The following is a 14,793-nucleotide window of genomic DNA, read 5'->3' as shown; positions in this document are numbered from 1 at the left end:
ATATTCATACTAAGCTGTCAGGATTGCATTTATACAAGGATTTCATTAGATTGATTTTTCTAAATAAAACTGTATTATATTACAAGTCAAGGATATTGTATAATAAAGTTTTTATTTTTTATAAAGAATGGAGACATTGGGTTGTACATAAAATTTGTTTACAATAAATATATGTATCTGCCATATATGTAGTTCATCTGAAAAGTAGTCTCATTTGAAGTTGATTGACCAAGTATACAGAACACGTAATTACACAAAGTTACATATATTTATTTATAATCTAGACATTACGTGAGAATGAATTCTTATTGAAGATCATTTTATTATAATTACAAGAATATATTTATACTGAATTTGTATTGAATCCATGATAATGTGATGATCTCACACGTACATATTTTCCAGAATTATCATGAAGGAAAGTTAGGAATGTAAAATGCTTCATCATGAATCTCCTGCAACATAGATACAGATTATTGTATCTGCCTATATACATATAAAAGACGCATCATGTCGTAGATTTTCTTGCAGTTATAACATTTCTTACATTCTTAAATAAATTTTTGATTTTCAACACAATATTAATAGCTAGGTGGTGGTTGCTGTGTCAGAAGAAGACCAAATCTTCGTTTAAATGTGATCCTTTCTCTTGAATATTTGTCCTCCACAGAAAATCTAGCTGTAAAAGATTTTAACGTTCAATTCTTTCCATCTCTTCTAAAAACATTTAAGTATAGACATAATAAAAGCGTAAAATTAATCTTACCTGGGTGAGCTGATACTGTAGGCTTTCCATTTGGATCCACCTTCTGCGGACATCATGGAAATAATAAATATTAAAGAAATTTATATATTAAATAAAATGCATGTTAAAGTGTAATGCATAAAATTTTGTCAAAAAGTTGTGTTTTACGATACTCACTTTTAAAGTATATACTCGATCTCCGTTTTCATCCAAATGATACATAAGATACATCTTGAAATATTAAATCAGCTTCCAAGCAATTTAGCTTAACCTGTACGTAATGCGCACACCACATAAGAAACGTACAAGTAAAATGAGTACAAGCACTGCAACCACTGCACTGCGCAGTGCGCTCTCTCATCTTTGCTAAGCGCCATCTCTATTCTTTCATTCACAAAACTTCATTGCTTCAGTTTAGTGTCGGTAAAATTGCTACATGTTGCGAGACCGATTGTACGATATGCATATTTATATATATGTGAATAATAATGTCATCAAAATATCTCAGAATGACATGCGTGTATAGAATAAACAATCAGATCCATATACGAAATGCGCTTTGATTTATGTGTAGCACAGCCAAGCTGCTAAGAAGTGAGTTTATCGATAGTAAAATACATGTGACCATAAGTTCCTCAAAGCTCAACGTAAATGCAGTTAGCGTTGTGAATCAATGAATTTCATGAATTTATCATTCATGTTTCCGGCTTTGTCGAGGATGCATTGCTGAAACGTAATCTGAAATAGATGCACTTTGCAGAGTGGCTAATAAAATAAAGATTTGTGTCAGAAAATTTTTATTCCGGATTAGAAATACTGTGAACACATAAAAAAGATGAAGGAACATTTAATCGAATTTTAAATTGTTGATAACATAGTAGGAATATAACTAATTTTTATATATAGATTTATTTTGTTCAATGTATTTTATCTAATACTTATTTAAAAATTTTTTTATTTCTTTAAGTTGTATCGACAATTAATTTAATATGAAAGTTTATTTCATTGGTACATCCATATTAATAATTAAGTTGTTAAGAATGATTACACATTTTTATTGTATGATGTATTTGATGCTTGACACATATTTACAAAAAAAAAGTAAAATTCTATTGTTTTTGCAACTCGAGTTTCTGAAAACCAATATTCCATAGAAAGAATTGCAATAAGAATTAGTTTGAGGAATAATTTGTTATATTTCTGATAAAATGATATGTGTGTGAGATATCTTATATTAAATATAAATATATTAATCAGTTTTATACTTATAAATATAAATATAAGAAAAGGAAAGCATGTATAGTAATATAGCATGTCTCATGCTCACAAGCAGATATAATAATCTATATCTATGTTCACAGAGGTGGTTAAACTTTTGCACCCACGACTTCCCTTGATGATAATCACAGAGAATATATATATGCAGAATTATCATGCAATTGCACTCAACATATAAATTACATTGTCAGTTATCTTAAAATTATTTTGAGTGAGAGCTTATTCATGTAACTTTGATATTAACATTGTAATTTATCGCAACTACCGTGTGAATTTAAAATGAATGAAAATTAAATATTTACGCAAAATTTCATTTGCCTAGATATTATTACTTATGCAGTGTGAGTTAAATACTTCCAAACAAAACCTACAACATTTCTTATCACAAACAACATTTTGAAATATATTAAAACCGAAAATAAAAATAAGTGCCAGAGTTTACACATTTTGAAGGTAAAAGTCATCAAGATTATTTATTGCCACGGTATGTAACAAACAAGGCCTCGCGTGCTACGTAACGGATTACCGGGTCGCGGAGGATGCTCACCGGTGATTAGCCGAGAGGAATCCACGGGGAGATGCACTCCCGATGTCGGCGGTGAACGCGAGCGCGTGTAGGCGTACTGACAATTCCTCCTCATGGCGAACTCGACGTATAGTGGTCACGCATGCACGCGGTCGGACGCAACGAGAGCTGACCAGAGTCAGGTCAGCCAGCTGGGGTGTCGTTTCCGTTGACAGACAAATCACTGTCAGTGCTCGTTCGCCGACAAGTGTCGTTCGTAACGACGTGTGACGTACAGTGTGCTCTCTCTCTCTCTCTCTGGTTCTAATAAAGGTGAAAAACGAATTATTTCCGATATCGATCTTCGAGCCATTATAGATCATTGTTTGGAAGATAATTTTGACTATTATAGGCGCGAATCGAGAAGACAACGGGTCCCACGTGTCGCAAATGCGATCATTTCACGGTCGTGGGAGTGGGAATTACCAAGACGAGGCGTGAATTACGGATGTGCATAGAGAACAGTCGCGCGAAGCATCATTGATATTTAACTAGGTCCCCGTCAATGATCATTACGATAGGAGGCACGCATAATCGTTCGTAGACTGTGCAAATGTCACATGTACGCAAGTACGCAAGCGGAGACGTATGTACGCGTAACGAATCGCTGTTGTACGAGTACTGACATGCTCCTGTTAATTGACTTTAATTAATGGATGAAGCAAGTTACTGCGGCAGAAGAATGGCTTTAGTTGATTACAAGAAGAACAATGCAAGAATGCTTGTTACACTATATTCGTCTATACTTGAATTAGTTTGTATAATAAATCTATAACGTTATATGAAAACTAATTATTGAACACATATAAAAATAAGAAAAAAAAAATAATGAGCGTGTGAGGAAAAATGAAAACATTTATGAAAAATAATAATAAAGTTTCTTCAGAGATTGATTACGTATTAATCAACATTGACGACTTCGAATATCTATAAATTTGATACAATACATATCTACGCGCAAATATACGATAGTAGATGTAACAGTTGTTTAGAAATGTTGCTTGCATAATCGATATCTCGTCTTTGCTTTAAGCACGTGCCGACAAACAGCCTGAAAGCACAGTTACGTTGGGTATATTTAGATTCGGATCTAATGGAGACGTGTAGAGAATGATTTCACAATCAATAACAAATCGTACATACATTTGGAATAATCTAGAGGCCACGAATTACTACCACTGATGGAAATAGTACTTCAGTCGTTCGTATTATCGGGGAACCTCCGTCCATAAAAAATAATCGCGCCGATACCGTCACGGCGACTTTAGATCTGCCTTATGCTACTAATCTTTCATTCAGCTCGGCGGCTTAGAATCGATCGCAAATCGCGGCGGTGAATCGCGATTCTTAAGTTTCACTGGATTATCGAGTGTGTGCGTGCGTGTGTGACTGTGTCACGTGTAGTTGGTTGTTTTAGATGCAGCGGAGGAAGATTCATTGGATTATTCAGGAATCGGAAGAGCCCCGGCATGTGGAGACTGTCGAGAAACAAATCTTGAATACGAAAGGTAAGAATTCGAATAACGCTCAACCACGACACAGTCTGATAATATTGAAACATTTACGACGTGCTTTAAATGTATCTGAGTTATTTTGTAAGAAACTGAAAATTTATAAGTCGTGAAAAATGTTCAAAGTGTATGATCACAAACAATGCCTTATTCCGGATGCATCTTTGGTTTTGATATTTATGTAATGATGCTTATATAGGTAATACCATTGTCTGATTTTTAATTTCATGGCAAGTTCGTCTTGGAAATTAATAGATATCGATTTATCTCTGTAATAAGTGATACCTAGAATGGAAGGATAAAATTTCAATAAAAAATTGAATATTTTCATCACCGCTACCTCGATCTTTTCTACAAGATTCTATTTTGAGCGAAACTTTTAATGCTGAGAGGATATCTAAGGTTAATCATATTTACTGATAAGAAAATTAATCGAAATAGGATTTCACGGAATATAGTTTCCCATATACATTCGCCAAGTAAGTTTTCTCAATTTTCGAAAACCTTTTATGAAATATTTCGTGCAATTGCGTGGAATTGTCTACATGAATAAATGCAAATCGTGCAAATAATTTAATTATTGGATCGATTCCATGTTATATCTATTCGTGATTTGCTCCAAAAAAGATAAGAATGTCGATCCTGTCTTTGGAGAAATTCAGCCATTCTGACACAGATTCTGACATACATTTTAATATGTCATACAAATATAAAATATTTTATAGAATTCAACTTTACTTTATTTTTGCATCTTTAGTTTATTTTAACATGTTCCTGTATAAAGTTTAGTTACAAGTGTACGTTTTGTATATTTCTGTATAATTCTGTACACAATATGTAATTTATTTAATTGAATTTATAACTAATTACTTTCCATAAATTATCAAGCTTTAAAATTTGTTTTTTCGAACGTCTTATGAAATCATTCATAGTAACGGAATTTACCGTATCATAGAATCACATCAAGCATAGTCGTAATTAATAGTGCAATTTTGTTTCATTTACCATGCAGAATCGTGACATCGCGTGCCGTTCATGTGATTATAAATAGAAATGATCGGCGCGATCACGTTTTTGCATCGCGCTTTACTTCGCATCTTTTCCAGCACGTCTTTTTATAGACGATTACTATTATCCTTCATATAGCCATGTGTATGCGCTTGTTTCATTGATGGATTACTCTGTCCGTCTGCTCTCCTATTCACTCGCCTTATTAAATTTACTCGAAAACGCGTAAATATAGCGTGAAGCATAGGAATATTAGTACCGTACATAATGTAGACGGTAATATCGAAGCAATTTCGTTCTGTGTGCTTAACCAACGGCAAATAAATCCAGCAACTGTGCATTCCACGGCGGATGTCTCGAAGGCGCAATCGACGATGCGTTGCATCCATACGAAAAAAAGATTACGTTATCAATTCTTATCTGTAATTTTATTTCTTGACAGCGCCAGTGCGATATAAGCCGCTCATGCATCGGCGAAATTTTCTATTCGAGAAAACGTATTCTAAAAGTGGAAACCTTCTTCGTAAGGAAATCTTCTGGAAAGTGCGGTAGCGATGTATCATAATCTAGTTAAGTATCATGAAAAATTCCTCAGTGAATGCACCTCCCTCGTGCATTTTGGCAGGTCACTCGCATGTCAAACACCGAGACGGTGTTTGTGATGCGTCGGCGCTCTAACATCTCGAGAGAGATCTCACCCGCAGGGTCGAAATCTGGGTGCCGCGCAGTGTTGTGACGGGCTGCGCCCCATGAGGTCGTTCCGAGCTATGGAAAGTGAGAGATGCGCTCTTATTGCAGTACTTCCTTATTTCACGGACGCACTGCGCTCTCCGTAAATCGTTATTCGGCAATAACAAGTTCGGTAATAGTTCAACATGAGCGAGTGAAGCTAACGATCGTTTTCAAATTGTGAAATTTGTCGAACGGTTTCCGCAAAAAATACGGTCCTCGTGTATGGCAGGAAGAATTCACGTTGCTGAGTTATCATAAACAAATCACCAAGTGATTATTTTCCGATTAATTTTTATTTTAGTAAATAAACGAAATTTACTGTTTTGATTATAATCGACAATGCAAGTATACATATATGTATGTATAATTGTTTTAAATGCCCCAAATATTTCGTTAGAAATGTTTTGGTTTCCTGTGTTTTTTTATTACAAATTGATTGTTTCAGTGCTTTTTCTCGTCAGATATTTTCGTGACGGATTTTAATGAATTTTGTTTAATAAATATAATACGGCAGGTACATGAAAATAGCTATGCGACGTAAGATAAACAATTTTAAATCTATATATTATCGAAAAGGATCAAATCGATAGTGTTGATATGAGATATAAAGGCATTTTTATCTTAACCAAGTAGCCGGTTATATCTCTCTCGTCTCATCGTAATTGTCCGTCTGACTTTGGCCGATTTAAATCACAATGCACGGATGTAATCAATGCGCAGTCAGTTATGTCGAGATGACGAACACATATAGCGTTCATTTAATCAGAGCTATAAGAACAGAGCATATCACACGCGTACATTTTTCTGCTATTATACGTTATTGTACATTCAAGTTATTCCACTATTTAAAGAATTGAAAATGTTCACATTGTAAGATATCAATCGCACAATTGTATTTATATAATATTTAATTACATTTTAATACGTTTTAATTACGTTATGCAAATAAATATATAAGATTGATTCATGTTCTTTAATTTTACTGTAACATTATTTGACTATTATTATTCACTTAAGTAGTTTTACTCAAAGTCATCGTGAAATTATCGAAAGATAAGAAATGTTTCTGTCCGCATTCGTGCGTGTATTATTTATTGAATAAAATGAACGATGTAACATAAATTCCATAATATACCTGTAACGCTTGTTATTTTAATAGTATTGATAAAGTATCAATTTATTATATTTATTAATAACTTCCCGGCAATTGCATAATATTAAAATAACTAGAAAAGCAGAAAGCACGCTTTTGAAGACGAAATTTATCAACATTAATATAAATAACATTTGTAAGTTTCTCGACTCGTAATACTTTACTCTTAACAAACTTGTACTGCACAAGCTTTGAGGAAGTAAAGATGTGACTTAGGTACTTCAACTACATACTGCTACCTTACTACTTACAGCAAATGTCACTTTCATAACTAACAAATTTGTACTAATGGTATCACTGTGTCTAACAAAGTTTAATAGAATACGAGTGATCATGAAAATATAAACAGTACTTATTAGAATATAATCGGACTGTGGTGAAACCTCGTTGCAAATCTTGTGCATACCTATGTGAAAATAAATTAATACGCAAGATGGATGATGATATATGTAAGTATAATAATCAATTATTTATTATAATTAGCGCACTTTTTTATTGCACACTATTTGTTATTTTAATTTTGTGTAAAATTTTTATTTGATCTTGTAACTACTATATTTTTAATAAATTCACTCTTTGCATTTTAACATAATAATTCGAAACATAATTTGATTATATATTTTAACATTATCAGTGTTGTGTACCATAATAACCATTTTTTATTCGTGGAGCGCGCAAATACTCGAAAAATAACATTTCTAAATATTATACGCTGATTATCTCGTGCACTTGAGAAAAATATGCACATATGTAAAAGATTATTATAAATTACTGTGTGTATAGTTCATTTCTCTCTCGTAAGAACTGCATAAAGTTAATAAATCTAATTTAACTCTTAACTTGTACGTTGTAATAACATTAGTTTCTTCCTGGTCAGTTAAGAATTAAAACAAACACGGAGAAGCAGAATAAAGGAAAATAGAATAAAAAAGAGAGATAAAAATGAATAAATATAAAAAAATATAAAATTCCGTACTTAGATTAATGCAAATTTTCAAAAGAGGCACAGGCGCTTTGTTAAATGTGACGATATTTGTTCGCAGTTTTCTTCATTTTCGTTATATGAATGGACAATGACTGACACCGAAAATGTTAAAAAAAAAATGATAGCATTGTTTTCGTGTTGCTAAACCATTGTTCTAAGTGGCTCAAGTCTTCCTATAGTTAGCAGCATGTCTTAGCTGCCTTTCTCCAATTGAGAGTAACATGTTTCTTACGAAATAAAATTGTATCAATTTTTTATTAAAAGAAGCATTATATTTACATAAAAATAATTTCTTAGGATTATTTTGCATTAAAAATAGCAATGATTAGTTATATATATATATAATGAGAGAAATTTTTATCCTAATTTACCTCAAATAAGAAACACATTGATCCTAACTAAGACAATACTTTACCATAAAAATTTTATTGCGGAGCCAATAAAGAAAACGATAACCGCAGAAAGTCTATATCGCAGCCAAGAATGGAGACACGTTTTCCGAGTAATCTCCTTGTTCCGTGGAATCTCGCGTAAGTCCTATAACTTTGAGAATAGCGGAAGGCTATCTGCTGAAATTGCATGAGTGGACGAACAGATCTCAGATATATACAGTCGCTTGAATGGCGGTCAAGGTAGTTACCCGTTATCACCGCCAATTCGTTAATATACTAAATTTTGTCAGCAATTCGATCATTTCGACATATTTCCCTTGAAATATGGGATTGATTGTTTTGATCGATTAATCAGTTATCCTCTCCGATATTACATTCCATATTTCAGTTCAGTAATGTTTATACATTTTTTTTTCATGTAATTCAAGATCTTTAATTTTCGCAAGATGAACACGATTTGCTTGTGTGATTGATATTTCGGTAACTAAGAGTTAGAATTAAACACGCGAACGGATATTATTGAAATCAATACTTGGTAATTAATCTTATATCATCCTCATCGCTATGGTAATACTAATTGGCACTATCGTACACAGATTTCAGATACGAAATTAATTAGATTCATACCCGTAGCGCGCGAAGCGCGCGTGCGATCATGCATCCCACGATCGGTGAGGCCAATATGTAACTACATCGAGATGCTATCTCTGGGTTATTGACACCAGCATTTCCGCAGTGCAACACACATACATAGCTATCAAGAACACATTAGCGCTACTAAAAAATGTACCAGTTTAATTGTATCAGTGACAAAAATGAGAGTTTCCATTGCTGTGCTTCTGTATGCTCTCGGTCATTTTAAAAAGGATTATCCAGTTGTTAAAAACTGATATCGACTAAAAAGTTAATTAGAAAAATAAGAGAACCTTATTACAGCGAGAAAATGTGAAATTCGGAGTTTAAAGCACAGAACTAGATTTAAATTTTTAATCATATGTTATAAACACGTAGAAATAAATTTCATTTTACTAAAATAAACTTTGTAACATACGTGCATGATGAGATATTGTGTTTACACTGCTTTATCCAGAATTCTTGTTAAATTGCTTACACATCAATTTTATAATATGATGCAGAGTTATAATGTTAGTATATACGTGTTGCAATACATAACATCTGAATCATCTGTTTAGTCTATTGTTTCGGCTATGTAAGCAATTGTAGATTTTAGTTTCGGTTGGCGGAATCCCCGGATGTGCTGAAAACATACCTGCACCTGTTTCACCGATAGTATATACTTCTTCTATTTCCTGAATCCCTGCAAATCTGTAATATATTGGACTTTTTGATCAGCGAAGTAAAATCCAATTCTTGATCGAAAGTTTCCTTTTTTTTATCTCTTTTTTAGTTATAAAACTTTATGTTGTTAGTATCTTTGAAAATCCAATTTTATAAAATAAAATTGGAAAAGTAGAACAATAATAATCACAATTTTTCCACACATATCATTTTCGCGTATTCATATTCTTAATGGTTTCGCTGTATCGGACTTTATAAGCTCAAACTCTTCGGCTCATGTACATTCAGTAGCAAGTTTACGCTGTATCAAACGTCCATGTCGTTCATCCTCGTTATTTCTGCGATTCTTTTTTCGTTGTAACATCAACGAGGATGATTAAACGCTTTTTATGATTCTCTCGTACGATTATGCCGAGAAGGCCCACGGCGCGTCTGGAGAAAGGGGAAATTCTCGCGAGTGGAGCGAGAGGGAACGCGATATACGGCGAAGAGAGCTAGCCTACGTTGGTGAGACAAGGATGGAACTACGGCCGCCGACACGCGCGGCCGTGGTGGAAGCAAGTTGGGCCTTACGAGGCGTCCGAGGTTGCCAGTTCGCCCGAGACTCAGCCGGCGCGCGTCGTGTTCGACAGTCGTCGATTGACGTTAGCTCGTGATAGAAGGACGTGTCATCTCGCCGTGTCTTCCGTTCGTTCCTGCGCTTCCGCGATCGTCGGCGTCGTTCGCTGTTCGTCGGTTGAGCGTAAAACGCACGCCGAGATCGACGTAAAATCGTACGGCGTAAAATCGTATCGCAAGATCGATCAGAATGTCGCGGAGTGTTTCGTCGCGCGACCTCCGGCCACGACGGCGGTCGTGAAGACTCGAGGAGAATTGTCGTCTCGTCCACACGCGAGACAGAGAGGGAAGAAAGTTGAAGGAGCAAATGCGTGTATGGCAAACGACGAGCGCGAAGTGCGTTGGTGTGCTCTGGCTGTGTGTACGTGTACGTGTGAGTGAGTGAGTAAGCGCGTACGTGCATCGTGCGTCGCGTGTGCGTGCACGGCGTGGCCGGTGCCTCTTGACTTGTCAGTATCAGTCAGTACGGAATCAACAAGTGGCGTAATAGCGTCGTGGTGAACGCGCGCGCGCGCGCACCGATTCTAACCTCGTGGATCGGCAGCGGCGGTGATTCCTCCTCGCGCGCGTGCACGCGCGATCCGCACGGCGGATACGCGACGCATCGCTGGTGACTGATGTGATCTCACCGTGCCCTTGGATATTACGTCGTCCGCGATCCCGCGGCTGCGTCCGAATATCTCAAGATGGAAGTCGTCTACATAGGTGCGTTGAGAGTGGTTACGCGTGTGTGACGCGTGCCCCTGCACGCGTGTGCGTGGAGTACGCCGTCTGCGGATGTGTGGGTATATATACGCGAGGTTCTTGCGGAGCGCGCGCGCGCGACAGGATTCTTTCTTCGTTCTACACGTGATCACCTTGCGCGCGTGTCGTTTGCACCTGGCGAATGCAAATCTCTCCTCCGACCAGGATCTTTTCGGTGCACGACCGTGATTTCTCGAACGACACCACGGCCAAACCCTACGCGACGCTTTAGTGTACACAGATAAGCTCGATTCCACGTAATGCTGATACTTGGTGAAGGAGTCAAGAATTTTCGGAGCAACAGAAGGGAATTCTTAAACAATTGCTTTCCGTTAAATTAGATTATCACTTTCCAGGATCGTTGTGTAATCATCAGGTTCAACGTCGAATATTCCCGGGAAGTAATATTTATGTCCGTGTCATTATAATTATACTCATTTAGCCGTCAATCACGTGTTTTGATCCCTGGTATTGTGCCTTCTCGTATGTACTCTGCATATTGACAGTTCTGCGTGATCTTCATTAGAAGATCGGTTTTCGCACCTCTCTGTTTCGATAAAGTATCTGTATATTGTTCTTATAATATATGCTTCGTGTAACGTACAAACGTGAAAACTTTAGAAAGTCAAGAGAGAGATGAGTAATCTGTGAGTCATATTTAAGCTTAGCTTTAGAATCTTATAATTTTAAAACATGGATTCTGTAATGTATTCTTACACTCGGCTCTCAATATGTTCCGCTGATTCGAAATTTCCTTTCACGATCTTCAAGATCTCATACAACGTTTTCTCAAGTTAGGTACCAAGTAGCTACAACAATCTCACGAAAAAGTAACACAATATGAATCTAGAAGTACTCTACATATTTTCCGATTTATTTCTTTGAACTATTTTATTGTGCAATAAATGCTTGTGGCACGTCAATTGTACATATCCGAATCGTGCTTTATCAAATGTTCAATTTACATCAATGAGATCCTTTCCCGATGCCTATTCTTAAATATATACTCTGGCTATAATATATAAATATTAATGCTAACATTAACAAACGTATTTGATATTTAAAAGAATATATTAATGCTGATCGTATTTTTATTTTTAATGTAGTTACCATCAAGTATTCGATTTGTAATTACATATTGTTGTACCGGCTACTTGAGTAGTTACCTGTATATTTTTCATGTTGTCACCCGTAGTAGGCAACGGGGTTATCTGTGCTCTAAGTATATAACTTATCTTATCTTGGAATTATTTGCGCTTGGCGCGCAGGTACTCGGCGAAACGCGTGCACACGTCAGAATTGAGGATGAGTACCACGTGCATGTTAAGAAAGATAACACTTACTTACTCGTAAGTGTCGATATTCGACTTTGATGCGCACGTGCTATATATCTCGCTTTATATTGCCTAGGAAATTCTACGTGCACATGCAATATGCGTAATTTTTTATATGTAGAAATTATTTGTGATTGGTAAAGTGCGACAAGATTTTCATACAAGTATTGTTAGATAGGCAAACGTCGACAGTTGCGTCTCTGAATGAGATATCTTTCAGCATTCATTTTAATTATTAGTTTACTTATTAATTAGTAATTTAATTATTACTTTAGAATATGATTTTAATCAGTAATTTAATTAACTTAATAATTTAACATTAAGAGTATTGGAAATCATAAATACGGTTGTGGTAAACTTAACGGCAAAATTTTTGTATGAAAAATCACTTGCAGTAACACTGATTATTACGATTATATCAATTCAAGCAGTTTTGTTTTATGTCGAATGTAGATCTGAATTACGATTTCTTTGTTTGAGAAACGTTTTTTAAATTTTATGATAGAATGACAATTTTTCATCGAATAAAACATTTCTCAAATTAAAGAAACGAATTTTATCACAAAATCACATTGCACGTATACAAGATTAATTATTATTGCACTAATACGCTAGAATTAGCACAAATATAATTGGTGTAATATCAAATATTAATGCATGAAATATTATACCGGATTATAATAATGTTATAATGCACTTACCATATTATTGAATATGTAAAAGGAATTATAAACGGTAGAATGCAAATTAGATAATAGATATAAAATTCGAGACAGATTGCGCGAAGCGCAAGAGGATATTATTGATCATCGTAAGCATGCAAGTTACTGTAACTTGTAAGAATATATATTTTCCGGCGTGGTTAACTTGTTATATCTTTTAATAGGTCAAGAAATTTATTGCAAATTACCTCTTATAATCTACTTAACTGCATATACAGCGCAGTGTATTTCACGAAGAATTAACGTTCACGCTGTGAAACACAAATTGTAATACGTGTTACAACCTGGATGCATAATCGTAAATTTAAGTGACTCCGTGCAATTGAAATAAACTGAGCATTAATTTATAACAAGTTTCATGAATATCAGAATAAGTTATTCTGCGAAGTTCTCCTCGTTTATAAAATACTCGTACTTATATAGGGGAATATATGAACCTATATATTTCTTGCCGTGTTTATTATAGCAAGCCAGTGAGCTATTGCTTAAGCATACAATTAAAGTGTGTATGCATAGCATTTAGAAAGGCTGTCGTTCCACAGTTTGGCAATATTTGCATTATTATACCTTTACAGGCGTTACCTACCTTGAGAACTATCTTGTTCAAGTAAAAATTTGCGTGTCAATTCGTATGGAGTCAATTACGACATCTCAATGATTATAATACATGATTGCTATTTCTGCTCAACCCATAATTGAAAATTCAGGAAATAAGATCATGAAAATGTTACAGAAACATTAAACTGGGAACGGATTTATGATAAAATATTTGGAGTGCCAATATGAGTCTATCATGAGATAAAAATAAAAATTCACTAGCTCTTCGAAACACACGAGCTGGATTCCTATGTAACAGAACCGCAGCTGCATCGATTAATCAACGTGTTGTCACAAGCTCGATTTTTTTGTCCAATCAGAAAATCTACATTCGTTACGTCTTGATGTTAACAATCACAGTCCTCTGCATCGTGCTTTAACGATCGCGTTGTTTAGTCGACCGAAAACCCGGTCAATTGAAATAGGGTGATTGTATCAGAGAAAGAAAGAAAGGGAGAAAGAAATATGCCCTTTATATTCACTATCAGAGTTGGAAAGACTGTCGCCTAAGAGAAACAGCCGATCCAAGCCGGGTTGTCCGGGTTTCATGCGGGCTCTTGATAATTTCGCTAGCCACCGAGCTCATCCTCACAGTTGAACACTCTCACGAAGGCACGCACTGGTATTATTCGGTCCCATCAGGACGTTTGACCTGCGAAACCTTTCATAGCCGCGGTTAGGGCCAACGACACGCGCGCATCAGACGCATTCAACAGACAAGAAGTGTGCCGCGCTCGCACGGTCCCGGTAGTGGTCCGCATTGTCAGCTCGTTTAAACAATTGTTCGCTACGAGACCGGCTTGTTTGCATGGTATATACAGTGCTCCCGACATACGCGCCCAGCCTGGCGCCAACGAAACCGGAGGATTCACCCGATGACGTTTACGCTTTCGCTGCCACTCGTATCCGTTAATCATATCCGGAGTAACATAGAAAACGACAAAAAATCGCTGAATTGCTGTTTATTGAGTCAGTCAAAATGTTCGGTTCGATTTTCAATTTTTTAAATTTCAATTTACATGTAATACAGGCAACAACATTGATAATATCTATATCATGGACAATAATGTCTAATTATAATGACTAATAATGTCTAATTATAGACAACGA

The 14,793-nt window shown here is 35.6% G+C and overlaps 2 protein-coding genes across 11 annotated transcripts in view; one reads left to right on the top strand and one right to left on the bottom strand.

The window, feature by feature from the left end:
• Positions 1 to 249: 249 nt before the first annotated feature.
• Positions 250 to 1,098, bottom strand: LOC105279141 (H/ACA ribonucleoprotein complex subunit 3). Its single transcript, XM_011338712.3, has 4 exons — positions 923 to 1,098; positions 767 to 809; positions 548 to 679; positions 250 to 455 (listed from the first exon to the last, which is right to left on the bottom strand). Exons 1-3 carry the CDS (start codon positions 974 to 976, stop codon positions 582 to 584), a joined length of 195 nt encoding a protein of 64 aa, XP_011337014.1. The 5' UTR covers positions 977 to 1,098; the 3' UTR covers positions 250 to 455; positions 548 to 581.
• Positions 1,099 to 1,679: 581 nt separating this feature from the next.
• The window catches only part of LOC105279139 (dystrophin, isoforms A/C/F/G/H), a 442,569-nt gene continuing 429,455 nt past the window's right edge, over positions 1,680 to 14,793 (top strand). For 5 of the 10 annotated variants that reach the window (XM_026967748.1, XM_026967742.1, XM_026967747.1 and 2 more), the window contains exon 1: positions 4,006 to 4,096. In XM_026967748.1, coding sequence (XP_026823549.1) covers positions 4,006 to 4,096 — 91 coding nt within the window. Of the gene's footprint in view, positions 2,862 to 4,005; positions 4,097 to 5,823; positions 5,970 to 7,304; positions 7,442 to 10,180; positions 10,992 to 14,793 lie in introns of those variants that run through there. The other 5 variants (XM_026967749.1, XM_026967741.1, XM_026967750.1 and 2 more) reach the window with 5 other exon arrangements.

The sequence above is a fragment of the Ooceraea biroi genome, chromosome 2 (genome assembly GCF_003672135.1).
Source record: "Ooceraea biroi isolate clonal line C1 chromosome 2, Obir_v5.4, whole genome shotgun sequence".
Taxonomy (NCBI): Eukaryota; Metazoa; Arthropoda; class Insecta; order Hymenoptera; family Formicidae; genus Ooceraea; species Ooceraea biroi.
Note: the sequence above shows the minus strand (reverse complement) of the source record. Positions and strands in the feature narration are given on the sequence as shown.